Source organism: Mizuhopecten yessoensis, unplaced genomic scaffold (assembly GCF_002113885.1).
Source record: "Mizuhopecten yessoensis strain PY_sf001 unplaced genomic scaffold, ASM211388v2 scaffold921, whole genome shotgun sequence".
NCBI lineage: Eukaryota > Metazoa > Mollusca > Bivalvia > Pectinida > Pectinidae > Mizuhopecten > Mizuhopecten yessoensis.
In genome coordinates this window covers 400,083-427,630 of record NW_018403788.1, presented here as the reverse complement: position 1 = coordinate 427,630, position 27,548 = coordinate 400,083, and the positions used below count along the sequence as shown (strand labels likewise).

General features: G+C 41.6%; 1 protein-coding gene across 1 annotated transcript in view; it reads left to right on the top strand.

The window, feature by feature from the left end:
- Positions 1 to 26,845, top strand: part of LOC110455111 (probable helicase senataxin) — a gene marked incomplete at its 5' end in the record, with an annotated part of 45,648 nt that extends 18,803 nt beyond the window's left edge. The window contains 9 exons of the mRNA XM_021505060.1: positions 7,497 to 7,568; positions 7,869 to 8,054; positions 15,114 to 15,221; positions 16,810 to 16,979; positions 22,404 to 22,493; positions 23,398 to 23,544; positions 23,699 to 23,803; positions 24,534 to 24,621; positions 24,740 to 26,845. Coding sequence (XP_021360735.1) covers positions 7,497 to 7,568; positions 7,869 to 8,054; positions 15,114 to 15,221; positions 16,810 to 16,979; positions 22,404 to 22,493; positions 23,398 to 23,544; positions 23,699 to 23,803; positions 24,534 to 24,621; positions 24,740 to 24,865 — 1,092 coding nt within the window. The remainder of the gene's footprint in view (positions 1 to 7,496; positions 7,569 to 7,868; positions 8,055 to 15,113; positions 15,222 to 16,809; positions 16,980 to 22,403; positions 22,494 to 23,397; positions 23,545 to 23,698; positions 23,804 to 24,533; positions 24,622 to 24,739) is intronic.
- Positions 26,846 to 27,548: the final 703 nt, after the last annotated feature.

Sequence of the window (27,548 nt, the reverse complement as noted above, 5' to 3'; positions counted from 1 at the left end):
GAGGTCAGGAGAAATTGGTAGGGGGAAGGGAGGTCAGGAAAAATGGTAGGTGGTGTAAGACGCAGAAGGGTAGGGGGGGGGGAGGACAGGAGGACTGGGAGGAGCCAGAACAGTAGGGGGAAGGGAGATCAGGAGAAATGGAAAGTGGTGTAGGACTACAAAGGGTAGGGGGAACGGAGGTCAGTAGAAATGGTAAGTGGTGTAGGACTTGTAGGTGGTGTAGGAGCAAAAAGGGGAGGGGGAAGGGAGGTCATGAGAAATGGTGGGTGGTGTAGGACGTAAAAGGGTGGGGGAAGGGAGGTCATGAGAAATGGTAGGTGGTGTAAGACACAGAAGGGTAGAGGGTAGGGGGACCAGAGGTCAGGAGAAACGGTAGGTGGTGTAGGACCAAGAAGGGTAGGGGGAAGGGGGGTCAGGAGAAATGGTAAGTAAGGGAGGTCAGGAGAAGAAATGGTAGCTGGTGTGGGACACAGAAGGGTAGGGGAGGGGAGGTCAGACGCAATGGTAAGTGGTGTAGGACTTGTAGGTGGTGTAGGACGTAAAAGGGTGGGGGAAGGGAGGTCAGGGAAGGGAGGTCAGGGGAAATGGTAGGTGGTGTAGGGCCCAGAAGGGTAGGGGGGAAGGGAGGTCGGGAGAAATGGTAGGTTGTGTAGGACTAAAAAGAGAACAGTAGGGGGATGGGAGGACAGGAGGACTGGGAGGAGCCAGAACAGTAGGGGGAGGGGAGGATAGGAAGAATGGAAGTAGACAGAAAAGGAGGGGGAAGGGGGGGCAGGAGAAATGGTAGGTGTTGTAGCACTAAAAAGGGTAGGGGGAACGGAGGTCAGTAGAAATGGTAGGTGGTGTAAGACACAGAAGGGTAGAGGGTAGGGGGACCAGAGGTCAGGAGAAACGGTAGGTGGTGTAGGGAGGTCAGGAAAAATGGTAGGTGGTGTAGGGCACAGAAGGGTAGGTGGTGTAGGGAGGTCAGGAAAAATGGAAAGTGTTGTTTGACTAAAATGGGTAGGGGGGAAGGGAGGTCATGAGAAATGGTAGCTGGTGTAGGGCACAGAAGGGTAGGTGGTGTAGGACTATAAAGGGTAGGGGGAGGGGAGGTCAGACGAAATGGTAAGTGGTGTAGGGCTTAAAAGGGTAGGGAGAAGGGAGGTCAGGAGAAATGGTAAGTGGTGTAGGACTAAAAAGGGTAGGGGGAGGGGAGGGCAGGAGAAATGGTAGCTGGTGTAGGACACAGAAGGGTAGGGGGAGGGGAGGGCAGACGAAATGGTAAGTGGTGTAGGACTTAAAAGGGAAGGGAGAAGGGAGCTCAGGAGAAATGGTAAATAGTGTATGACTAAAAAGGGTATGGGGAGCGGATGTCAGGAGAAATGGTAGGTGGTGTAAGACACAGACGGGTAGGGGGAGGGGAGGTCAGACGAAATGGTAAGTGGTGTAGGACTTAAAAGGGTAGGGAGAAGGGAGCTCAGGAGAAATGGTAAATAGTGTAGGACTAAAAAGGGTATGGGGAGCGGATGTCAGGAGAAATGGTAGGTGGTGTAGGACTAAAAAGGGTAGGGGGAGCGGAGGTCAGGAGAAATGGTAGGTGGTGTAGGACTAAAAAGGGTATGGGGAGCGGATGTCAGGAGAAATGGTAGGTGGTGTATGACTAAAAAGGGTAGGGGGAGCGGAGGTCAGGAGAAATGGTAGGTGGTGTAGGACACAGAAGGGTAGGGGGAGGGGAGGTCAGGAGACTAAAAAGGGTATGGGGAGCGGATGTCAGGAGAAATGGTAGGTGGTGTATGACTAAAAAGGGTAGGGGGAGCGGAGGTCAGGAGAAATGGTAGGTGGTGTAGGACACAGAAGGGTAGGGGGAAGGGAGGACAGGAGAAATGGTAGGGGTTGTAGCACTAAAAAGGGTAGGGGGAAGGGAGGTCAGGAGAAATGGTAGGAGGTGTAGGACACAGAAGGTTAGAGGGAAGGGAGGTCAGGAGAAATGGTAGGTGTTGTAGGACTAAAAAGGGGAGGGGGAAGGGAGGTCAGGAGAAATGGTAGGGGGTGTAGGACACAGAAGGGTAGCGGGTAGGGGGGAGGGAGGTCAGGAGAAATGGTAGAAGGTGTAGGACTAAAAAGGGTAGGGGGAGGGAGGTCAGGAGAAATTGTAGGTGTTGTAGGACTAAAAAGGGAAGGGGGAAGGGAGGTCAGGAGAAATGGAAGGTGGTGTAGGACTATAAAGGGTAGGGGGAGGGGAGGTCAGGAGAAATTGTAGGTGGGGTAGGACACAGAATGGTAGCGGGTAGGGGGGAGGGAGGTCAGGAGAAATGGTAGCTGGTGTAGGACTAAAAAGGGTAGGGCGAAGGGAGGTCAGGAGAAATGGAAAGTGTTGTAGGACTAAAAAGGATAGGGGGAAGGGAGCTCAGGAGAAATGGTAAGTGGTGTAGGACTTAAATGGGTACGGGGAATGGAGGTCAGGAGAAATTGTAGGTGGTGTAGGACACAGAAGGGTAGGGGGAAGGGAGGTCAGGAGAAATGGTAGGTGGTGTAGGACACAGAAGGGTAGAGGGAAGGGAGGTCAGGAGAAATGGTAGGTGTTGTAGCACTAAAAATGGTAGGGGGAAGGGAGGTCAGGAGAAATGGTAAGTGGTGTAGGACTAAAAAGGGTAGGGGGAAGGGAGGTCAGGAGAATTGGTAGGTGGTGTAGGACACAGAAGGGTGGGGGAAGGGAGGTCAGGAGAAATGATAGGTGGTGTAGGACACAGAAGGGTAGCGGGTAGGGGGAAGAGAGGTCAGGAGAAATGGTAGGTGGTGTAGGGCACAGAAGGGTAGGGGGAAGGGAGGTCAGGAGAAATGGTAGGTGGTGTAGGTCACAGAAGGGTAGGGGGGAAGGGAGGTCATGAAAAATGGTAGGTGGTGTAGGACGTAAAAGGGTAGGGGGAAGGGAGGTCATGAGAAATGGTAGCTGGTGTACATCACAGAAGGGTGGCGGGTAGGGGGAAGGGAGGTCAGGAGAAATGGTAGGTGGTGTAGGGCCCAGAAGGGTAGGGGGGAAGGGAGGCCATGAGAAATGGTAGGTGGTGTAGGACACAAAAGGGTAGGGGGAGGGGAGGTCAGGAGAAATGGTAGCTGGTGTAGGACACAGAAGGGCAGCGGGTAGGGGGAAGGGAGATCAGGAGAAATTGTAGGTGGTGTAGGATACAGAAGGGTAGGGGGAGGTCAGACGAAATGGTAAGTGGTGTAGGACTTAAAAGGGTAGGGGGAGCGGATGTCAGGAGAAATGGTAGGTGGTGTAGGAGCAAAAAGGGTAGGGGGAGGGGAGGTCAGGAGAAATGATAAGTGGTGTAGGACTTAAAAGGGTAGGGGGAGCGGAGGTCAGGAGAAATGGTAGGTGGGGTAGGACACAGAAGGGTAGGGGGAGGGGGGGTCAGGAGAAATGGTAAGTGGTGTAGGACTAAAAAGGGGAGGGGGAGCGGAGGTCAGGAGAAATGGTATCTGGTGTAGGACACAGAAGGGTAGCGAGTAGGGGGAAGGGAGGTCAGGAGAAATGGGAAGTGGTGTAGGACTAAAAAGGGTAGGGGGAGCGGAGGGCAGGAGAAATGGTAGCTGGTGTAGGACTCAGAAGGGTAGCGGGTAGGGGGAAGGGAGGGCAGGAGAAATGGTAGGTGGTGTAGGACACAGAAGGGTAGCGGGTAGGGGGAAGGGAGGTCAGGAGAAATTGGTAAATAGCGTAGGACTAAAAAGGGTATGGGGAGCGGATGTCAGGAGAAATGGTAGGTGGTGTAGGACACAAAAGGGTAGGGGGAGGGGAGGTCAGGAGAAATTGTAAGTGGTGTAGGACTTAAAAGGGTAGGGGAAGGGAGGTCAGGGAAGGGAGGTCAGGAGAAATGGTAGGTGATGTAGGACTAAAAAGGGTAGGGGGAGCGGAGGGCAGGAGAAATGGTAGCTGGTGTAGGACACAGAAGGGTAGTGGGTAGGGGGAAGGGAGGTCAGGAGAAATGGTAAGTGTTGTAGGACTAAAAAGGGTAGGGGGAGCGGAGGTCAGGCGAAATGGTAGCTGGTGTAGGACTCAGAAGGGTAGCGGGGAGGGGGAAGGGAGGTCAGGAGAAATGGTAAGTGTTGTAGGACTAAAAAGGGTAGGGGGAAGGGATGTCAGGAGAAATGGTAGGTGGTGTAGGAGCAAAAAGGGTAGGGGGAGTGGAGGTTAGGAGAAATGGTAGCTGGTGTAGGACACAGAAGGGTAGTGGGTAGGGGGAAGGGAGGTCAGGAGAAATAGTAGGTGGTGTAGGGAGGTCAGGAGAAATGGTAGGTGTTGTAGGACTAAAAAGGGTAGGGGGAGCGGAGGGCAGGAGAAATGGTAGCTGGTGTAGGACACAGAAGGGTAGCGAAGGGTAGGGGGAAGGGAGGTCAGGAGAAATTGGTAAATAGCGTAGGACTAAAAAGGGTATGGGGAGCGGATGTCAGGAGAAATGGTAGGTGGGGTAGGAGCAAAAAGGGTAGGGGGAGTGGAGGTCAGGAGAAATGGTAGCTGGTGTAGGACACAGAAGGGCAGCGGGTAGGGAGAAGGGAGGTCAGGAGAAATGGTAGGTGGTGTAAGACACAGAAGGGTAGGGGGAGGGGAGGTCAGGAGAAATGGTAAGTGGTGTAGGACTTAAAAGGGTAGGGGAAGGGAGGTCAGGAGAAATGGGGTAGGGAGAGGGGAGGACAGGAGGAATTGTAGGAGACAGGGATAGGGAGAGGGGAGGACAGGAGGAATGGTAGGAGACAGAGGGATAGGGAGAGGGGAGGTCGAGGACAGGAGAAATGATAGAAGGAATGATAGGAGACAGAGGGGCAGGGTTAATCCTAACTGCTATCGACCTATGCATGCCACATAAAACAGTAACTATAAGACCTAATGATAAAATTTGGATGATTAATGGTATCAAGACTCAAAATTAGACAAAGAAATTGCCAGCATTCCATAGCTAAGCTACATAATACTCCAGCTTTTTGGGCAAAATTTAGATCTATTCGGAATGAAGTTATATCCTTAGTCCTGGAAGCTAAAGAAAAATATTTATCTAAACTTCAATCTTCTTAATTGATAAAACCATACCCCCCGGAAATTGGTGGCGTATTGCAAAATCGGTTATCAATCTCAAAAACAAAAACGAAAATGACTCTCCATTGATTATCAACCGCGAACTGAAAATCCACCCCATAGATAAAGAGGAATCTTTTAACGATTATTTCACTTCGATTTCTGTAACTGAAAAGAATGCTGACGATTTACCTCCTGACTGCCCCTGACCCCGACATAACTTTTCAACAATAGACATAACCGAACAGGACATTTTTGATCAGCTCGATCTACTCAATACTAATAAACCTTCAGGCCCTGACAGCATCCCTCCAAAATTCATAAAAGGGGTTTCCCAATCTCTTGTGAAACCACTCTATCTCCTATTCAACAAATCTATTTCTACCGGCAAGCTACCAAATAGACGGAAAAATGCTCATGTTACCCCAGTTTATAAGGGCAAGGGAGATAAAAGTGATCCAACCAACTATAGACCAATAACAGAGAGTGGTCATAGATGGGTATAAGTCTAATTGGAAAACATTACAGGCAGGGGTACCTCAAGGTTCAGTCCTTGGTCCTTTTTTGTTTTTACTATATATTAATGATATTGGTGATGAATTGGCCTCAAACTTCAAACTATTTACTGATGATACCTCCTTATATGGTCTCATTGAGGGAGACAGGCAAGAATGTGCTAATATGTTAAATGATGATCTAAGAAAAAATTCAATCTGGGCTAGAAAATGGGGAATTATCTTTAATCCAGATAAAACTGTAGCCCTGCTCTTCTCGAGGCGGGTTGATTCTGAGACACTGCATCCTAACCTATATTTTGATGAATTATCAATTATTAATGTTTCTAATCATAAACACCTAGGTTTGTTTTTCAACAGCAAGGCTAATTGGTCTATCACATAAACTATATATACGAAAAAGCTTATAAAAGAATTAATATACTTAGAATGTTGAAATACAAAATTGATAGAAAGTCACTCGAAACTATACATATCACATTTATACGTCCAATTCTGGAATATGCAAATATTATATGGGCAAACTGCACGCAGAATGAATGCAGTGTCTTGGAGTCTATCCAACTAGAAGCAGCACATATTATTTCAGGGTTAAGACGTGGAACAAGTCATGCTATCTTATATAGAGAATCTGGTTTTATAACACTTAATAGAAGAAGACATTTGCATCAAAATATTACTTTTTATAAAATATATAATAGGAAATGTCCCTCTCATGTCTATGATATAATTCAACCGTACATTAATGATAATACTGACAATTATCATCTTCGCCACAATAGAATTTTTGATGTTCCTATACCAAGAACTCAGTTATATAATGCCAGTTTTTTCCCGAAACTGATGTCTGAATGGAATAATCAAACTTGCCTGTATCCCACAATGACATCCATTGGATCTATAAAGAGATTTTTTACACTCGGATGAAATGAATTCTCAACCCAAATGTTTTATAAATACAGTGGTGATCGAAAATTTAATATTACCTTTTGTCAACTTAGAAACTGTGCCAGTAACCTAAATTCAGATCTATTTGAATCTCACCTAATTGATACCCCTGCCTGCTTATGTAGTTCTCCTGTTGAGGACTGTGATCACTTCTCTTCCATTGTACTCTGTATACTAATCAAAGGCAAATTCTCCTGAATTCCATTTCTGCTCTTAATGACATTATTCCATTAAATACTCAGACTTTTCTTTATGGATGTCGAAGACTCGATACCAATATGAATATAAGTATCTTGGAGATGGTTCAGAGATTCGTTAAAGATACAAGACGCTTTTACTAGATTCCACTTACTTTATCTTTTTTCACATGCCTTTGCTTTATGGAATGATACCAGTACATAATTGTACTATGTGCTGTCCACCAGCATAACTTTAATTACCATTTTTTGTAAAATCTAGTTTTTGTACAACCATTATCAAAAAAATTAATAATGACATGCAAATATCAAAATTCATGTACATTATATACATGTTTTATCATCACTTCAATTCAATATGATGTGTGTAAACTGTTTATAACTGTAAGGAGAGGGCGCTCATAGGCTTTGCCTGTTGCCCAATTCCTTTGTATCTAAGATCTGAACAATAAATATTCTGAAATGAAAACAGAGGGGTAGGGAGAGGGGAGAACAGAGGAATGGTAGGAGGAAGGGGTTTGGGAATAAATTGAGGGAAATGTATAAGGAATTCTTAACGTAATTAAGGGACCTGATACGTGTTGGAGGTAAGTGAGGTGCTAAATGAAATGATGGACATTATACCGAGGTTTTACTGTACATAGGTTTCTATTGATATTTGCTATTTTACAACATAAATCACCAATAGGCGAGCTACGCTTTATCCTCCTACAGCTCTGGTTTATAGATAAAAACAAACTTAGATTAGCAACTGTTTACACTAAAATCTTGTCGTATTTTCTACAGAGGAAGCGGCTGCAGGCAGACCTACAGAAGTTGGAGCAGAAAAAGGCCGACCTAAAATACCAGTATAGAAATGTAGGTGACATCAGACTTGCTACTAATAATCATAAATGATATTGTGTTTTTAGCTTTAAATTTTGACAGTTAGCGACATTACATTCTTCTTAAATCTTTCCTGAAAATGGAATCAGCTAGATGAAAACAGCATGTCAAAAAGACACCCATGCCTAATTTTTCATACTGCTAATCATATTCAAATAATGTATTGGAAAAAGGAACTATATTACACATATTATCAGTATTGTTGTATATTAGTGGCTGATATACCACAAAATAGAAAGGGATGTTTTATGACAAGCGTTGTTGTGTTTACAGATAAATAAAAGTACATCTTTGACTCCTGCGGAGGAGTATGAGATAAAAAAGAATGTGCTATGGCGGGCTCACGTTATATGTGGTACGCTGAACAGCTTTGGCAGTGGCAGCGTACAAAACCTTCTACGCAGTCGTCACCCTGGTGACCAGTCCTCCTTCTTCTTTAACTGCATCATAATGGACGAGGTAAGGTCACTTGATTGGTAATGGAAGGCAGAGAGAAATAACACATGCCTTCATAGCATCACTGTCTTCTTCCTAATGGCTATATTTTATCATAGCTAGTCAAAATGTCTGAATACTTTCATATCTAGACAAAATACCAGTATATTATCTTAGCCAGATGAAATATAAAACTTTTAATATAAAACAGTTTCAACATTTTTAGGTCACCTGAGCTTTGCTCAAGTGACCTATTCCAATCACTTTCCGTCCGTCGTCGTCCGTCGTGCGTAAACTTTTTACATTATCAACTTTTCCTCAAGAACCAGTGGATGGAATTTTTTCAAACTTGGTGAGAATTATCCTTGAAGGAAGATGGTTTTAAATTGTAAAATTGGGATTCCTACCCCAACCCTAGGGGCCAGGGCGGGGCCCCAAAGGGAAAATTAACCAATATTTCAAAAATTTTCTTCTCCAGACTCAGAGGTATTACAGTCATTTTCTCTGCATGGATGGAAAGATCATCAGGGGCTTTATTTAAATTGTATATTTCAGGACCCCCAAGCTATCCGTTCTCCCTTGGGGAGGGGGTAAAGTTTACTATAGTTTATATAGGGAAACAACACTTTTGGGTATATTTTGACAATTTTCTGTTGGAAATTATTTTTACTTGGTGAGAATTATCCTTGGAGGAGGAAGATGGTTTTAAATTGTAAAATTGGGATTCCTACCCCAACCCTAGGGGCCAGGGCGGGGCCCAAAAGGGAAAATTAGCCAATATTTCAATAAATCTCCTTCTCCAGACTCAGAGGTATAACAGTCATTTTCTCTGCATGGATGGAAAGATCATCAGGGGCTTTATTAAGGCCCCGTATCTCCGATACGGGTGCCCTATAGTAATCACTCTGTCTGTCTGTCTGTCCGTCCACAAATTTTGTTCCTGGTTGATAACTTTGGTATCTATGGACCGATGTACATGAAACTTGGTCAAGATGTTCAGTTCACAAAAATACATATTGAGGTAAAAAGTCAAGGTCAAAGGTCAAGGTCATTATGTTCAAAGGTCAAGGTCAAATTTTACACCTTTTCACTGATGAACATTTTGTTATGACATTATGAAGCAAAGTTGATCAGAATTAAACAAGGAGTCAACTGACCTAAGGTCAAGGTCATCGGGTCAGGGGTCAAGGTCAAATTTTGTAGCTTTTCACTGGTGAACATTTCGCTATGACATTAGGAAGCAAAGTTGTTCGGAATTAAACAAAGAGACACACTGAGGTAAAAAAAAGTCAAGGTCAAAGGTCAAGGTCAAATTTTGCATCTTTTCACTGATGAACATTTTGTTATGACATGATTAAGCAATGTTGGTCTGAATTCAAGAATAAGTCAACTGACCAAAGATCAGGGTCACTGGGTCAAAGGTCAAGGTCATTTGGGTCCAAAGGTCAAAGACAAAGTTGATCTCTGACTTTGACCCTGGCTCTTGATGGAGGAGGTTTATAAGGTGAAATAAAACAAATCAAAGCTAACAAATGAGTGTTGCACTGGTATTTACATTTCTGTTAGCCCAGCAAATATGGAGGTGGAAGGAAACTAGACTCACATCATAGTACACGTATAATGTATATTTTGCTTCCTTGCAATTCTTTTTGAAGTCCAAATGTCAAACTTCAAGCTCAGCTATATGGGCAGATCGCTTCTTGATGATTATGAGGGATATATTGCCACAAGACGGGGCCCTTACTGACCTGTCAGTGTTCTAGTTTAAATTGTAAATTTCAGGACCCCCAAGCTATCCGTTCTCCCTTGGGGAGGGGGTAAGGTTTACTATAGTTTATATAGGGAAACAACACTTTTGGGTATATTTTGACAATTTTCTGTTGGAAATTATTCTTACTTGTTGAGAATTATCCTTGAAAGAAGATGGTTTTAAATTGTAAAATTGGAATTCCTACCCCAACCCTAGGGGCCAGGGCGGGGCCCCAAAGGGAAAATTAACCAATATTTCAATAAATCTCTTCTCCAGACTCAGAGGTATTACAGTCATTTTCTCTGCATGGATGGAAAGATCATCAGGGGCTTTATTTAAATTGTAAATTTCAGGACCCCCGAGCTATCCGTTCTCCCTTGGGGAGGGGGTAAAGTTTACTATAGTTTATATAGGGAAACAACACTTTTGGGTATATTTTGACAATTTTCTGTTGGAAATTATTTTTACTTGGTCAGAATCATCTTTGGTGGATGACGGTATCACATTGTAAACTTGGAATTCCTACCCCATCCCCAGGGGTTAGAGCGGGGCCCCAAAGGGAACATTTACAAATGTTTTAAAATTCTTATCCTTTGATGACATGACAAGTATTGTATTTCACTTAGTTTACATGCTGATTTCCACATCACATCTAAACAATAAAATAAAGCTACCAGTACCTACAATGTATGATATAACTCAGGTGACCGCTAAGGACCTTGGGCCTCTTGTTGATGCCAGTTTTATCAGCCTAATTACTTTTGCTAGCCAAGATGAAAACCTTGCCAGAGATATTAGTTTGTAAGGTAACAAGAGGATCTTTAAAGAAAACCAATCCTGTATGGCAGAAGACATGATACATTTTCACATTCAGTAATCAAACTCAGACCGTTTTGGTAACATGGTACACTGTATAATACATAGGAAGGGTAACATGGTACACTGTATAACACATAGGAAGGGTAACATGGTACACTCTTTAAACATGATACATTTTCACATTCAGTAATCAAACTCAGACCGTTTTGGTAACATGGTACACTGTATAACACACAGGTAGGGTAACATGGTACACTATATAACACACAGGAAGGGTAACATGGTTCACTGTATTACACACAGAGAGGGTAACATGGTACACTGTATAACACACAGGAAGGGTAACATGGTACACTGTATAACACGCATGAAGAGTAACATGGTACACTGTATAACACACAGGGAGGGTAACATGGTACACTATATAACACGCAGGAAGGGAAAAATGGTACACTGTATAAAACGCAGGCAGGGTAACATGGTACACTGTATAACACATAGGAATGGTAACATGGTACACTATATAACACACACGAAGGGTAACATGGTACACTGTATAACACATAGGAAGGGAAACATGGTACACTATATAACACGCAGGAAGGGGAACATGGTACACTGTATAACACACAGAAAGGGTAACATGGTACACTGTATAACACATAGGAAGGGAAACATGGTACACTATATAACACGCAGGAAGGGAAAAATGGTACACTGTATAAAACGCAGGCAGGGTAACATGGTACACTGTATAACACGCAGGAAGGGCACCATGGTACACTGTATAACACGCATGAAGAGTAACATGGTACACTGCATAACACGCAGGAAGGGTAACATGGTACACTGAATAACACGCAGGAAGAGTAACATGGTACACTGTATAACACGCAGGAAGGGTAACATGGTACACTGTATAACACGCATGAAGAGTAACATGGTACACTGTATAACACGCAGGAAGGGTAACATGGTACACTGTATAACACACAGAAAGGGTAACATGTTACACTGTATAACACACAGGAAGGGTAACTTTGTACACTGTATAACACACAGGAGGGGTAATATGGTACACTGTAAAACACACAGGTAGGGTAACATGGTACACTGTATAACACACAGGTAGGGTAACATGGTACACTGTATAACACACAGGAAGGGTAATATGTTACCCCTCCTGTGTGTTATACAGTGTAACATGTTACCCTTCCTGTATAACACACAGGAGGGGTAACATGGTACACTATATAACACGCAGGAAGGGTAACATGATACACTGCATAACACATTGGAAGGGTAACATGGTACACTGTATAACACATAGGAAGGGTAACATGATACACTGTATAACACATTGGAAGGGTAACATGGTACACTGTATAACACACAGGAAGGGTAACATGGTACACTGTATAACACACAGGAAGGGTAGCATGGTACTCTGTATACCACACAGGAAGGGTAACATGGTACACTGTATAACACACAGAGAGGGTAACATGGTTCACTGTATAACACACAGAAAAGGTAACATTGTACTCTGTATAACACACAGAAAGGGTAACATGGTACACTGTATAACACACAGGAAGGGTAATATGGTACACTGTATAACACACAGGAAGGGTTACATGGTACACTGTATAACACACAGTAAGGGTAACATTGTACACTGTATAACACACAGGAAGGGTAACATTGCTGTATAACACATAGGAAGGGTAACATTGTACACTGTATAACAAACAGGAAGGGTAACAGGGTACACTGTATAACAAACAGTAAGGGTAACATTGTAAACTGTATAACACACAGAGAGGGTAACACGGTACACTGTAAAACACACAGCAAGGGTAACATGGTACAATGTATAACACACAGGCAGGGTAACATGGTACAATGTATAACACACAGGCAGGGTAACATGGTACGCTGTAAAACACACAGCAAGGGTAACATGGTAAACGGAATAACACACAGGAAGGGCAACATGGTACACTCTTTAACACAAAGGTAGGGTAACATGGTACCCTGTATAACACACAGGAAGGATAACATTGTATAACACACAGGAAGGGTAACATGGTACACTCTTTAACACAAAGGTAGGGTAACATGGTACACTATATAACACACAGGAAGAGTAACATCGTACTCTGTATAACACACAGGAAGGGTAACATGGTACACTGTATAACACACAGGAAGGGTAACATGGTACACTGTATAACACACAGGAAGGGTAACATGGTACACTGTATAACACACAGGAAGGGTAACATGGTACACTGTATAACACACAGGAAGGGTAACATGGTACACTGTATAACACACAGGAAGGGTAACATGGTACACTGTATAACACACAGGAAGGGTAACATGGTACACTGTATAACACACAGGAAGGGTAACATGGTACACTGTATAACACACAGGAAGGGTAACATGGTACACTGTATAACACACAGGAAGGGTAACATGGTACACTGTATAACACACAGGAAGGGTAACATGGTACACTGTATAACACACAGGAAGGGTAACATGGTACACTGTATAACACACAGGAAGGGTAACATGGTACACTGTATAACACACAGGAAGGGTAACATGGTACACTGTATAACACACAGGAAGGGTAACATGGTACACTGTATAACACACAGGAAGGGTAACATGGTACACTGTATAACACACAGGAAGGGTAACATGGTACACTGTATAACACACAGGAAGGGTAACATGGTACACTGTATAACACACAGGAAGGGTAACATGGTACACTGTATAACACACAGGAAGGGTAACATGGTACACTGTATAACACACAGGAAGGGTAACATGGTACACTGTATAACACACAGGAAGGGTAACATGGTACACTGTATAACACACAGGAAGGGTAACATGGTACACTGTATAACACACAGGAAGGGTAACATGGTACACTGTATAACACACAGGAAGGGTAACATGGTACACTGTATAACACACAGGAAGGGTAACATGGTACACTGTATAACACACAGGAAGGGTAACATGGTACACTGTATAACACACAGGAAGGGTAACATGGTACACTGTATAACACACAGGAAGGGTAACATGGTACACTGTATAACACACAGGAAGGGTAACATGGTACACTGTATAACACACAGGAAGGGTAACATGGTACACTGTATAACACACAGGAAGGGTAACATGGTACACTGTATAACACACAGGAAGGGTAACATGGTACACTGTATAACACACAGGAAGGGTAACATGGTACACTGTATAACACACAGGAAGGGTAACATGGTACACTGTATAACACACAGGAAGGGTAACATGGTACACTGTATAACACACAGGAAGGGTAACATGGTACACTGTATAACACACAGGAAGGGTAACATGGTACACTGTATAACACACAGGAAGGGTAACATGGTACACTGTATAACACACAGGAAGGGTAACATGGTACACTGTATAACACACAGGAAGGGTAACATGGTACACTGTATAACACACAGGAAGGGTAACATGGTACACTGTATAACACACAGGAAGGGTAACATGGTACACTGTATAACACACAGGAAGGGTAACATGGTACACTGTATAACACACAGGAAGGGTAACATGGTACACTGTATAACACACAGGAAGGGTAACATGGTACACTGTATAACACACAGGAAGGGTAACATGGTACACTGTATAACACACAGGAAGGGTAACATGGTACACTGTATAACACACAGGAAGGGTAACATGGTACACTGTATAACACACAGGAAGGGTAACATGGTACACTGTATAACACACAGGAAGGGTAACATGGTACACTGTATAACACACAGGAAGGGTAACATGGTACACTGTATAACACACAGGAAGGGTAACATGGTACACTGTATAACACACAGGAAGGGTAACATGGTACACTGTATAACACACAGGAAGGGTAACATGGTACACTGTATAACACACAGGAAGGGTAACATGGTACACTGTATAACACACAGGAAGGGTAACATGGTACACTGTATAACACATAGGAAGGGTAACATGGTACACTGGATAACACATTGGAAGGGTAACATGGTACACTGTATAACACACAGGAAAGGTAACATGGTACACTATATAACACACAGGAAGGGTAACATGGTACACTGTATAACACTCATAAAGGATAACATGGTACAATGTTTAACACACAGGAAGGGTAATATGGTACACTGTATAACACATAGGAAGGGTAACATGGTACAGTGGATAACACATTGGAAGGGTAACATGGTACACGGTATAATACACAGGAAGGGTAACATGATACACTGTATAACACATAGGAAGGGTAACATGGTACGCTGTATAACACACAGGAGGGGTAACATGGTACACTGTATAACACACAGGTAGTGACAGGTATTTCTTTTACAGTGGCATTTGATAGTTTACAAGTTAAGAAATATTTGTTTGGTGAACTGACAACTTTGTTTTTATTGCAGGCGTCACAGGCGACAGAGTTGGACTGTCTCATTCCACTTCAGTATGGGACCAGTAAGCTTATCATGGTGGGGGACCCAGAGCAACTGTCCCCAACCGTCCTCTCCAGGGTATGTTTAACAGTAACAACTCTCTCCCCACCGTCCTCTCCAGGGTATGTATGACAGTAACAACTGTCCCTGACCGTCCTCTCCAGGGTATGTATAACAGTAACAAGTGTCCCCAACTGTCCTCTCCAGGGTGGGTATTACAGTTACAAGTGTCCCCAACTGTCCTCTCCAGGGTATGTATTTTCATTTCATCAAATTTTATTGACAAGATGTCGTAATCAATTGGATTGAATAACAGGCAAAGCCTATATAAATTCTCTCCGTCAAATGGCCAAAGTTGAATAAACAAGGAGACATAATATTTTAGACATGTTGCAAATGAAAAAATTAACACAAAATAATTCATATTAACACAAGGCTAAGGGGAAGTAACTCATGAAGGAAACATCTCACACACCTCATACACACTTACACACACATACAAGTACATGTACAAATACATTTATTTCAGCATATATATACACTATCATAGACAGATATTGGCAGGCTTAGACCAAAAGTCCATTTGCATATATTGCACAGGTCACTGCTACCAACAACTGTTACAATTAAAAATAATAAATTCATTTAATACAAATAGAGTGAAATTATTTACAATGTCATGATAAGTACACATAATAGACAGTAGTCATGCTCAACTAGGGTATGTATAACAGTAACAACTGTCCCCGACTATCCTCTCCAGGGTGGGTATTACAGTAACAACTGTCCCCGACTGTCCTCTCAAAGGTGGGTATAACAGTAACAACTGTCCCCGACTGTCCTCTCCAGGGTGGGTATTACAGTAACATCTGTCCCCAACTGTCCTTTCCAGGGTGGGTATTACAGTAACAGGGTTACAAGAATGTTTAGCTGGGTGCCTCCGGCATGTTATTTCAGTGACATAGCACTATAAAGTCGGCATCATATCTGTGCTATCACAAGGAGGCAAGCACACCAACATACCCTGTCTCCTGCATACACACACGCAAGCATGCATACACTACACACAAAGAACACGTCCTTAAATGACCTTAGCTGTTAATAGGACATTAAACATAATTAAACCAAACCAAATCAAACTAAACCAAACCTTTTTCTTCACCTGTCGAAAGAGGGGACATATTATGTTATCTTGTGAGCAGCCGGGCAAGTGGGTGGGTGGACATGCAATGTTTGGAGTAATTTTCAACGGATTAACTTCAAACTTCATAGGAAGGTTAATAAATATGAGAGCTCAGAGAAGATTGATAACAACCCTTGTCCGACTATAATTTACTGAGTTATGCCCCTTTAATCAATAGCTTAAACAGTGTGCACACAATGTCTCGTGTAATTTTTAAATGAATTAATTTCAACCATCGTACATTCAACGTGTGACGGTGTTTTATGTTCTGCTTCACTGTAACGTTGTGTATGTTTTGTTTTTGTTTTTAGCCTATGTGAATTAAAATGGGGATAAACCTTCTGTATTTGGAGATTTGTGTTAGTATATTGTGATCATACTATTGCAAGTATCTGTATTTACTTTGTATAATTGTGATATAAAATAATACCACATAATCTTAAAACACGGAAGGGTTATCCACTTATTGGTTTATTTCAACAGAAAGCAGAACAGAAATGTTTTGGCCAGTCTATGTTTGAGCGTATGTATGGCTACTATAAATACAAGGAACATAACCCGGTCATACTACTGGACACACAGTATCGTATGAACCCCGAGATTGCAGCCTTCCCCAGCCAGTATGTGTATGAAGGCAGGCTTCTCTCGGACAGGTGAGGCATTTCTAAACATTCACTTCAAGTTGGTAAGTATGGATTGTAAAGAGGTTCCTATAACACAACCAGTGAGGTGTTGATGTGTGAAAAGTTGGTAAGTATGGATTGTAAAGAGGTTCCCATAACACAACCAGTGAGGCGTTGATGTGTGACAAGTTGGTAAGTATGGATTGTAAAGAGGTTACTATAACACAACCAGTGAAGTGTTGATGTGTGACAAGTTGGTAAATATGGATTGCAAAGAGGTTCCCATAACACAACCAGTGAGGTGTTGATGCGTGACAAGTTGGTAAGTATGGTTTGTAATGAGGTTCCTATAACACAACCAGTGAGGTGTTGATGTGTGACAAATTGGTAAGTATGGATTTTAAAGAGGATCCTATAACACAACCAGTGAAGTGTTGATGTGTGACAAGTTGGTAAATATGGATTGTAAAGAGGTTCCCATAACACAACCAGTGAGGTGTTGATGTGTGACAAGTTGGTAAGTATGGTTTGTAAAGAGGTTCCTATAACACAACCAGTTAAGTGTTGATGTGTGACAAGTTGGTAAGTATGGATTGGTAAGAGGTTCCTATAACACAACCAGTGAAGTGTTTATTTGTGACAAGTTGGTAAGTATGGATTGTAAAGAGGTTCCCATAACACAACCAGTGAGGTGTTGATGTGAGACAAGTTGGTAAGTATGGTTTGTAAAGAGGTTCATATAACACAACCAGTGAAGTGTTTATGTGTGACAAGTTGGTAAGTATGGTTTGTAAAGAGGTTCATATAACACAACCAGTGAGGTGTTGATGTGTGACAAGTTGGTAAGTATGGATTGTAAAGAGGTTCCTATAACACAACCAGTGAAGTGTTGATGTGTGACAAGTTGGTAAGTATGGATTGTAAAGAGGTTCCTATAACACAACCAGTGAAGTGTTTATGTGTGACAAGTTGGTAAGTATGGATTGTAAAGAGGTTCCTATAACACAACCAGTGAAGTGTTGATGTGTGACAAGTTGGTAAGTATGGATTGTAAAGAGGTTCCTATAACACAACCAGTGAGGTGTTGATGTGTGACAAGTTGGTAAGTATGGATTGTAAAGAGGTTCCTATAACACAACCAGTGAAGTGTTGATGTGTGACAAGTTGGTAAGTATGGATTGTAAAGAGGTTCCTATAACACAACCAGTGAGGTGTTGATGTGTGACAAGTTGGTAAGTATGGATTGTAAAGAGGTTCCTATAACACAACCAGTGAAGTGTTGATGTGTGACAAGTTGGTAAGTATGGATTGTAAAGAGGTTCCTATAACACAACCAGTGAGGTGTTGATGTGTGACAAGTTGGTAAGTATGGATTGTAAAGAGGTTCCTATAACACAACCAGTGAAGTGTTGATGTGTGACAAGTTGGTAAGTATGGATTGTAAAGAGGTTCCTATAACACAACCAGTGAGGTGTTTATGTGTGACAAGTTGGTAAGTATGGATTGTAAAGAGGTTCCTATAACACAACCAGTGAGGTGTTTATGTGTGACAAGTTGGTAAGTATGAATTGTAAAGAGATTCCTATAACACAACCAGTGAAGTGTTGATGTGTGATAAGTTGGTAAGTATGTATTGTTAAGAGGTTCCTATAACACAACCAGTGAGGTGTTGATGTGTGACAAGTTGGTAAGTATGGATTGTAAAGAGGTTCCTATAACACAACCAGTGAAGTGTTGATGTGTGACAAGTTGGTAAGTATGGATTGTAAAGAGGTTCCTATAACACAACCAGTGAGGTGTTGATGTGTGACAAGTTGGTAAGTATGGATTGTAAAGAGGTTCCTATAACACAACCAGTGAAGTGTTGATGTGTGACAAGTTGGTAAGTATGGATTGTAAAGAGGTTCCTATAACACAACCAGTGAAGTGTTTATGTGTGACAAGTTGGTAAGTATGGATTGTAAAGAGGTTCCTATAACACAACCAGTGAGGTGTTGATGTGTGACAAGTTGGTAAGTATGTATTGTAAAGAGGTTCCTATAACACAACCAGTGAAGTGTTTATGTGTGATAAGTTGGTAAGTATGGATTGTAAAGAGGTTCCTATAACAAATGATTGGAAAAGCATATATGCACAAAGTTGTTAATATATACAAGTTGGGACAATCACATCACTGTCAATTGTTATGATTGTACAAAATGATGATCAAAACTGATGAACGTGACAGGGTTCATCAAAGTGTCACATATAGACATTCCTTGTTTGTGCTATATGTACCTTTATAGAATCAGGGGGTCATGTCAGTAATGATTTTTCGTTTCCTGTATCTTTCTTGTCTTCTTTATTACCTATCTACTTCCTCTTTCTGGTGGTGTCTACCAATGTCTCATACGACCCTGACTGTTGTGTCTACCAATGTCTCATACGACCCTGACTGTTGTGTCTACCATTGTCTCATACGACCCTGACTGTGGTGTCTACCAATGTCTCATACGACCCTGACTGTTGTGTCTACCGATGTCTCATACGACCCTGACTGTTGTGTCTACCAATGTCTCATACGACCCTGACTGTTGTGTCTACCAATGTATCATACGACCCTGACTGTTGTGAGGAGGTTAAGCCCCAAACAAACAAATGTCAATAATGAGGTTGGTAATACTAACACAGTATATGTGTGGTAATGTACAGCTGATACTGACACTGTAGGTTTGGTAATGTACAGCTGATATATACACTGTATATGTGTGGTAATATACTGATGATATTTACACTATATATGTGTGGTAATGTACAGCTGATACTTACACTTTAGGTGTGTGGTAATGTACAGCTGATACTTACACTGTAGGTGTGTGGTAATGTACAGCTGATACTTACACTAGGTAGCTGATATTTATACTGTAGGTGTGTGGTAATGTACAGCTGATACTTACACTATATATGTGTGGTAATGTACAGGTGATACTTACACTTTAGGTGTGTGGTAATGTACAGGTGATATTTACACTAGGTAGCTGATATTTATACTGTAGGTGTGCGGTAATGTTCAGCTGATACTTACACTGTAGGTTTGGTAATGTACAGCTGATATTTACACTGTAGGTTTGGTAATGTACAGCTGATACTTACACTGTAGGTGTGTGGTAATGCACAGCTGATACTTACACTTTAAGTGTGTGGTAATGTACAGCTGATACTTATGCTGTAGGGGTGTGGTAATGTACAGCTGATATTTACACTGTAGGTGTGTGGTAATGTACAGCTGCTATTTACACCGTAGGGGTGTGGTAATGTACAGTTGATATTTACAATGTAGGGGTGTGGTAATGTACAGCTGATTTTTACACTGTATATGAGTGGTAATGTACAGCTGATATTTACAATGTAGGGGTGTGGTAATGTACAGCTGATATTTACACTGTATATGTGTGGTAATGTACAGCTGATATTTACACTGTATGTGTGTGGTAATGGACAGCTGATATTTACACTGTAGATGTGTGGTATTGTACAGCTGATATTTATACTGTAGGGGTGTGGGAATGTACAGCTGATACTTACACTAGGTAGCTGATATTTATACTGTAGGTGTGTGGCAATGTACAGCTGATATTAACAATGTAGGTGTGTGGTAATGCACAGCTGATACTTACACTGTATGTGTGTGGTAATGTTCAGCTGATATTTACAATTTAGGGGTGTTGTAAAGTCAGCTGATACTAACACTGTATATGTGTGGTAATGTACAGCTGATACTTACACTGTAGGTTTGGTAATGTACAGCTGATATTTATACTGTAGGTGTGTGGTAATGTACAGCTGATATTTACACTTTAAGTGTGTGGGAATGTACAGCTGATATTTATACTGTAGGTGTGTTGTAATGTACAGCTGATACTTATCTTGTAGGTGTGTGGTAATGTGTAGCTGATATTTACACTGTAGGGGGGTGGTAATGTACAGTTGATATTTACACTGTAGGTGATACTTACACTGTAGGTGTGTGGTAATGCACAGCTGATATTTACACTGTAGGTGTGGTAATGTACAGCTGATTTTTACACTGTATATGAGTGGTAATGTACAGCTGATCTTTACACTGTAGGGGTGTGGAAATGTACAGTTGATATTTTCCCTGTAGGTGTGTGGTAATGTACAGCTGATATTTACACTTAAGGTGTGTGGTAATGTACAGCTGATATTTACACTGTAGGGGTGTGGTAATGTACAGTTGATATTTTCACTGTAGGTGTGTGGTAATGTACAGCTGATTTTTACACTGTATATGAGTGGTAATGTACAGCTAATATTTACAATGTAGGTGTGTGGTAATGTACAGCTGATATTTACACTGTATGTGTGTGGTAATGTACAGCTGATATTTACACTGTAGGTGTGTGGTAATGTACAGCTGATACCTACACTGTAGGTGTGTGGTAATGTACAGCTGATATTAACAATGTAGGTGTGTGGCAATGTACAGCAGATATTTACACTGTAGGTGTGTGGAAATGTACAGCTGATACGTACACTGTAGGTTTGGTAATGTACAGCTGATATTTACAATGTAGGGGTGTTGTAAAGACAGCTGATACTAACACTGTATATGTGTGGTAATGTACAGCTGATACTTACACTGTATATGTGTGGTAATGTACAGCTGATATTTACAATGTAGGGGTGTGGTAATTTACAGCTGATATTTACACTTTAGGTGTGTGGTAATGTACAGCTGATATTTACACTGTAGGTGTGTGGTAATGTACAGCTGATACTTACACTGTAGGTGTGTGGTAATGTACAGCTGATATTTACACTTTTGGTGTGTGGTAATGTACAGCTGATATTTACACTGTGGGTGTGTGGTAATGTACAGCTGATATTTACACTGTAGGTGTGTGGTATGTACAGCTGATACTTACACTGTAGGTGTGTGATAATGTACAGCTGATATTTACACTTTTGGTTTGTGGTAATGTACAGCTGATATTTACAATGTAGGGGTGTGGTAATGTACTGCTGATATTTACACTGTAGGTGTGGGGTAATGTACAGCTGATACTTACACTGTATGTTTGGTAATGTACAGATGATATTTACACTGTAGGTGTGTGGGTATGTACAGCTGATATTTACACTGTAGGCGAATGGTAATGTACAGCTGATATTTACAATGTAGGTGTGTGGTAATGTACTGCTGATATTTACACTTTAGGTGTCTGGTAATGTACAGCTGATATTTACAATGTAGGTGTGTGGTAATGTACAGCTGATATTTACACTGTAGGTGTATGGTAATGTACAGCTGATATTTACTCTAGGTTGCTGATATTTACACTGTAGGTGTGTGGTTATGTACAGCTGATATTTACACTGTAGGTGTGTGGTTATGTACAGCTGATATTTACACTTAAGGTGTGTGGTAATGTACAGCTGATATTTACACTGTAGGTGTGTGGAGGAGCGAGGCCACAACTTTCCATTGAAGCCCTACCTGGTGTTTAACATCGACGAAGGTCAAGAACAGAGCTCACAGGCAGGGTAAGAAAAGTCAATGTAAAATGAATGCATAAAGTGGGAGTGTTTTAAAACATCTGCAGCATCCTAGATTTCTTCAGTCTAAGGGATCTGTGAGGAAATTGTTTCCATGTAGCCTATGAGAGTTTTGAAGAAAGTCTCAAACTAAAAGAGTTGTGTGGCAAATCTTTAACACATCTTAAGGGAGGCAAATCTTCAGGTGTCTCTGATAAAGGTCTACGGCAGTAACTTAAGAAAAAAACCAAATACATCATGGATGATATGGGGAAATATTGGGAAAAGGAGGTTATAAAGTAACAGTACTTCACACAATCCAAGATGGCGTCCATATTTAACTGAATATACACATTGTTTGAGCACTGTCAAATGCAATCATATGTGAGTAAATTCAATCATAATATAAAGCTCTATCAAGTGTTTGGTTTTCAAGTCTTGCACAGTTTCTGCAGATTAATCACTTATTGACCATGCTAAGGGGACCGGACATAATTGCTTTGTTAGGGTCGAGTGAACACACATGCCAGACTCCTGTTAACTTGTCCTCTGGTCCCCCTCCCCCACTAATTACAGGCCCCCTACGGCATACACCACCCTGCTACAAACCAGTGTTGGACACTGCTGGACTAGGGTGCCTTGTCATTTAATCAGTGTCTAATTCTTGTGTTAAAGACTCCCTTTAGTACAAGTAACCAGGCGATACGGGCCATGCTGTTAAGCTGATAGGGTAGGGAGGATTTCTAACTGAAGATGAAACGACTCTGTATCAGCTGATTCACCTGGGGAGAACCCTGATGGATGCGGCTAAACCATGTGACACTAATACATCTATAGACCAATATAATCAAGTACAAAACGTCCGTAAAAAATATTGAGTTTGATCTCAGGCCGAGATATGATTGTGTTATAGGTCCATAAAGAATGAGGCTGAGGCTCACTTTGTGGCAATGCTCTGCCACAAAATCATACGCCACACAGACATCCCACAGACAGACATTGGAATCATTGCCCCGTACCAGAGCCAGAAGTCTTTGATTGTTGATTACTTAAGACAATGGTGAGTACCACTCTTCTACTATATGTTAGTGAGCCTGTATATGCTTTGTGATTAAATCAGTAAATAATGAGGGGATGTTAACCATATAAAATGTAGTGAGTATCAGATTTGATGTTATAGAAACAATAATTAATGTACAAACTTTGTCCTTCAGGAAAATGGCAAGCATTGAGGTGGGGACTGTAGATGGATTCCAGGGCAGAGAAAAAGAGGTTATCATCATGTCCTGTGTCAGGGCCAGCAGTTCTGGAGGCATCGGGTATGTATCAAGGTCAAGGGTCATCATCATATGTCCTGTGTCAGGGCCAGCATTTCTGGAGGCATCGGGTATGTATCAAGGTCAAGGGTTATCATCATATGTCCTGTGTCAGGTCCAGCAGTTCTGGAGGCATTGGGTATGTATCAATGTCAAGGGTCATCATCATGTCATGTGTCAGGGCCAGCAGCTCTGGAGGCATTGGGTATGTATCAAGGTCAAGGGTCATCATCATGTCCTATGTCAGGGCCAGCAGTTCTGGAGGCATTGGGTATGTCTCAAGGTCAAGGGTCATCATCATGTCCTGTGTCAGGGCCAGCAGTTCTGGAGGCATTGGGTATGTATCAAGGTCAAGGGTCATCATCATGTCATGTGTCAGGGCCAGCAGGTCTGGAGGCATTGGGTATGTATCAAGGTCAAGGGTCATCATCATGTCATGTGTCAGGGCCAGCAGTTCTGGAGGCATTGGGTATGTATCAAGGTCAAGGGTCATCATCATGTCATGTGTCAGGGCCAGCAGGTCTGGAGGCATTGGGTATGTATCAAGGTCAAGGGTCATCATCATATGTCCTGTGTCAGAAAGATCTATAGACCTATATAAAGATAAAACTCACCATTATGCCATGTCAGGGACAGTAATTCTACAATATACCTGCAACACAAGGTGTTATTATTTGTATGAATGTTACCTCTCTATTTCTAATTGACCTCACCTCTGACCTTTTTCTTGCAGATTTGTTGGCAATAGGAAGAGGATGAATGTAGCTTTGACCAGGGCGAGGTCAGCAATGTATGTGGTGGGAAACCTCAGCTCTCTAGAGGTAAGCTTACTGAACAGAATTAGAGAGTTCCAGTTGTATTTATAAAGCATAACATACATAAGAATGATATAAGGCGTAAGTATTTATAGAAAATGAAAAATCTCATCCTCAATTACAGAGGCCTGGAGGAGACTGGAGGATCCTGATAGACGATGCAAGGAACCGCAGTGTTGTTCTCGAATGTGGTGGTCAGACCAACTTCTCTACTGTTATACAGGCCTGTTTTAAACGGATGCCAAGCTGACATGTTGAGGTATACTGGGACAATCCACCAAGCTGACATGTTAAGGTATACTGGGACAATCCACCAAGCTGACATGTTGTGGTATACTGGGACAATCCACCAAGCTGACATGTTGATGTATACTGGGACAATCCACCAAGCTGACATGTTGAGGTATACAGGGACAATCCACCAAGCTGACATGTTGATGTGTACTGGGACAATCCACCAAGTTGACATGTGGAGGTAAACTGGGACAATCCACCAAGCTGCCATGTTGAGGTAAACTGGGACAATCCACCAAGCTGCCATGTTGAGGTAAACTGGGACAATCCACAAAGCTGACATGTTGATGTATACTGGGACAATCCACCAAGGTGGCATGTTGAGGTAAACTGGGACAATCCACCAAGCTGACATGTTGATGTTTACTGGGACAATCCACCAAGTTGACATGTTGAGGTAAACTGGGACAATCCACCAAGCTGACATGTTAAGGTATACTGGGACAATCCACCAAGCTGACATGTTGAGGTATACTGGGACAATCCACCAAGCTGACATGTTGATGTTTACTGGGACAATCCACCAAGTTGACATGTGGAGGTAAACTGGGACAATCCACCAAGCTGACATGTTGATGTAAACTGGGACAATCCACCAAGCTGGCATGTTGAGGCAAACTGGGACAATCCACCAAGCTGACATGTTGATGTGCATACTGGGACAATCCACCAAGCTGACATGTTGAGGTATACTGGGACAACCCACCAAGCTGACATGTTGATGTATACTGGGACAATCCACCAAGCTGCCTTGGAGATTTGAAAACAATCCGCTTACCTATAATGTGGAGGTCTATCAGGAGACAACTTGACATACAAACAACTGTAACAATCAACAATCCATGTACTTATATGGAAGTATACAGGGAACTCCACAAACCTGGCTTTGGAGATCTGTAACGATCTGTTAACATTTGGAAGTCTACTGGAATAATCCACCAAGCTGACATGTTGATGTATACTGGGACAATCCACCAAGCTGACATGTTGATGTATACTGGGACAATCCACAAACCTGACATGTGGGGGTGTACTAGGACTGTATTACTTACATTGTACCATATTCTCTAAGTCTACACTGTATTACTTCCATTGTACCATATTCTCTAAGTCTACACTATATTACTTACATTGTACCATATTCTCTAAGTCTACACTATATTACTTACATTGTACCATATTCTCCAAGTCTACACTGTATTCCTTACATTGTACCATATTCTCTAAGTCTACGCTGTATTCCTTACATTGTACCATATTCTCCAAGTCTACACTGTATTCCTTACATTGTACCATATTCTCCAAGTCTACACTGTATTCCTTACATTGTACCATATTCTCCAAGTCTACACTGTATTCCTTACATTGTACCATATTCTCCAAGTCTACACTGTATTCCTTACATTGTACCATATTCTCCAAGTCTACACTGTATTCCTTACATTGTACCATATTCTCCAAGTCTACACTGTATTAATTACATTGTACCATATTCTCTAAGTCGACACTGTATTACTTACACTGTATTACTTACATTGTACCATATTCTCTAAGTCTATACTGTATTACTTCCATTGTACCATATTCTCTAAGTCTACACTGTATTACTTACATTGTACCATATTCTCTAAGTCTTCACTGTATTACTTACATTGTACCATATTCTCTAAGTCTACACTGTACTGTATTACCACATTCTGTTACTTTTATTATTATTGTATGTTAAATTTTGGGAGAAATGCAATCAATCAGTGTTAGGTGATATCTCAATGTTCACTGATAGGGTGTAAAGGCCTTGTGCTGAACCTTGAAAAAGGTGGAGATTGTGTGCTTTAATGAACAGGACTACTTGCTTATTTACCTTTACATATTGTAAGTACAATACAATGTATTTACCTGTACACATTGTCAGTACAGTACAATGTATTTACCTATACACATTGTCAGTACAGTACAATGTATTTACCTGTACACACTGTCAGTACAGTACAATGTATTTACCAAAACACATTGTCAGTACAGTACAATGTATTTACCTGTACACACTGTCAGTACAATACAATGTATTTACCTGTAAACATTGTCAGTACAATACAATGTATTTACCTGTACATACTGTCAGTACAGTACAATGTATTTACCTGTACACATTTTCAGTACAATACAATGTATTTACCTGTACACACTGTCAGTACAGTACAATGGATATACCTATACATATGGTAAGTACAGTACAATGTATATCCCTGTACACATTGTCAGTACAGTACATTGTATTTACCTGTACACACTGTCAGTACAGTACAATGGATATACCTATACATATGGTAAGTACAGTACAATGTATATCCCTGTACACATTGTCAGTACAGTACATTGTATTTACCTGTACACACTGTCAGTACAGTACCATGTATTTACCTGTACACACTGTCAGTACAGTACAATGGATATACCTATACATATGGTAAGTACAGTACAATGTATATACCTGTACACATTGTCAGTACAGTACAATGTATTCACCTATACACATGGTAAGTACAGTACAATGTATTTACCTGTACACATTTTCAGTACAATACAATGTATTTACCTGTAAACATTGTCAGTACAATACAATGTATTTACCTATACAC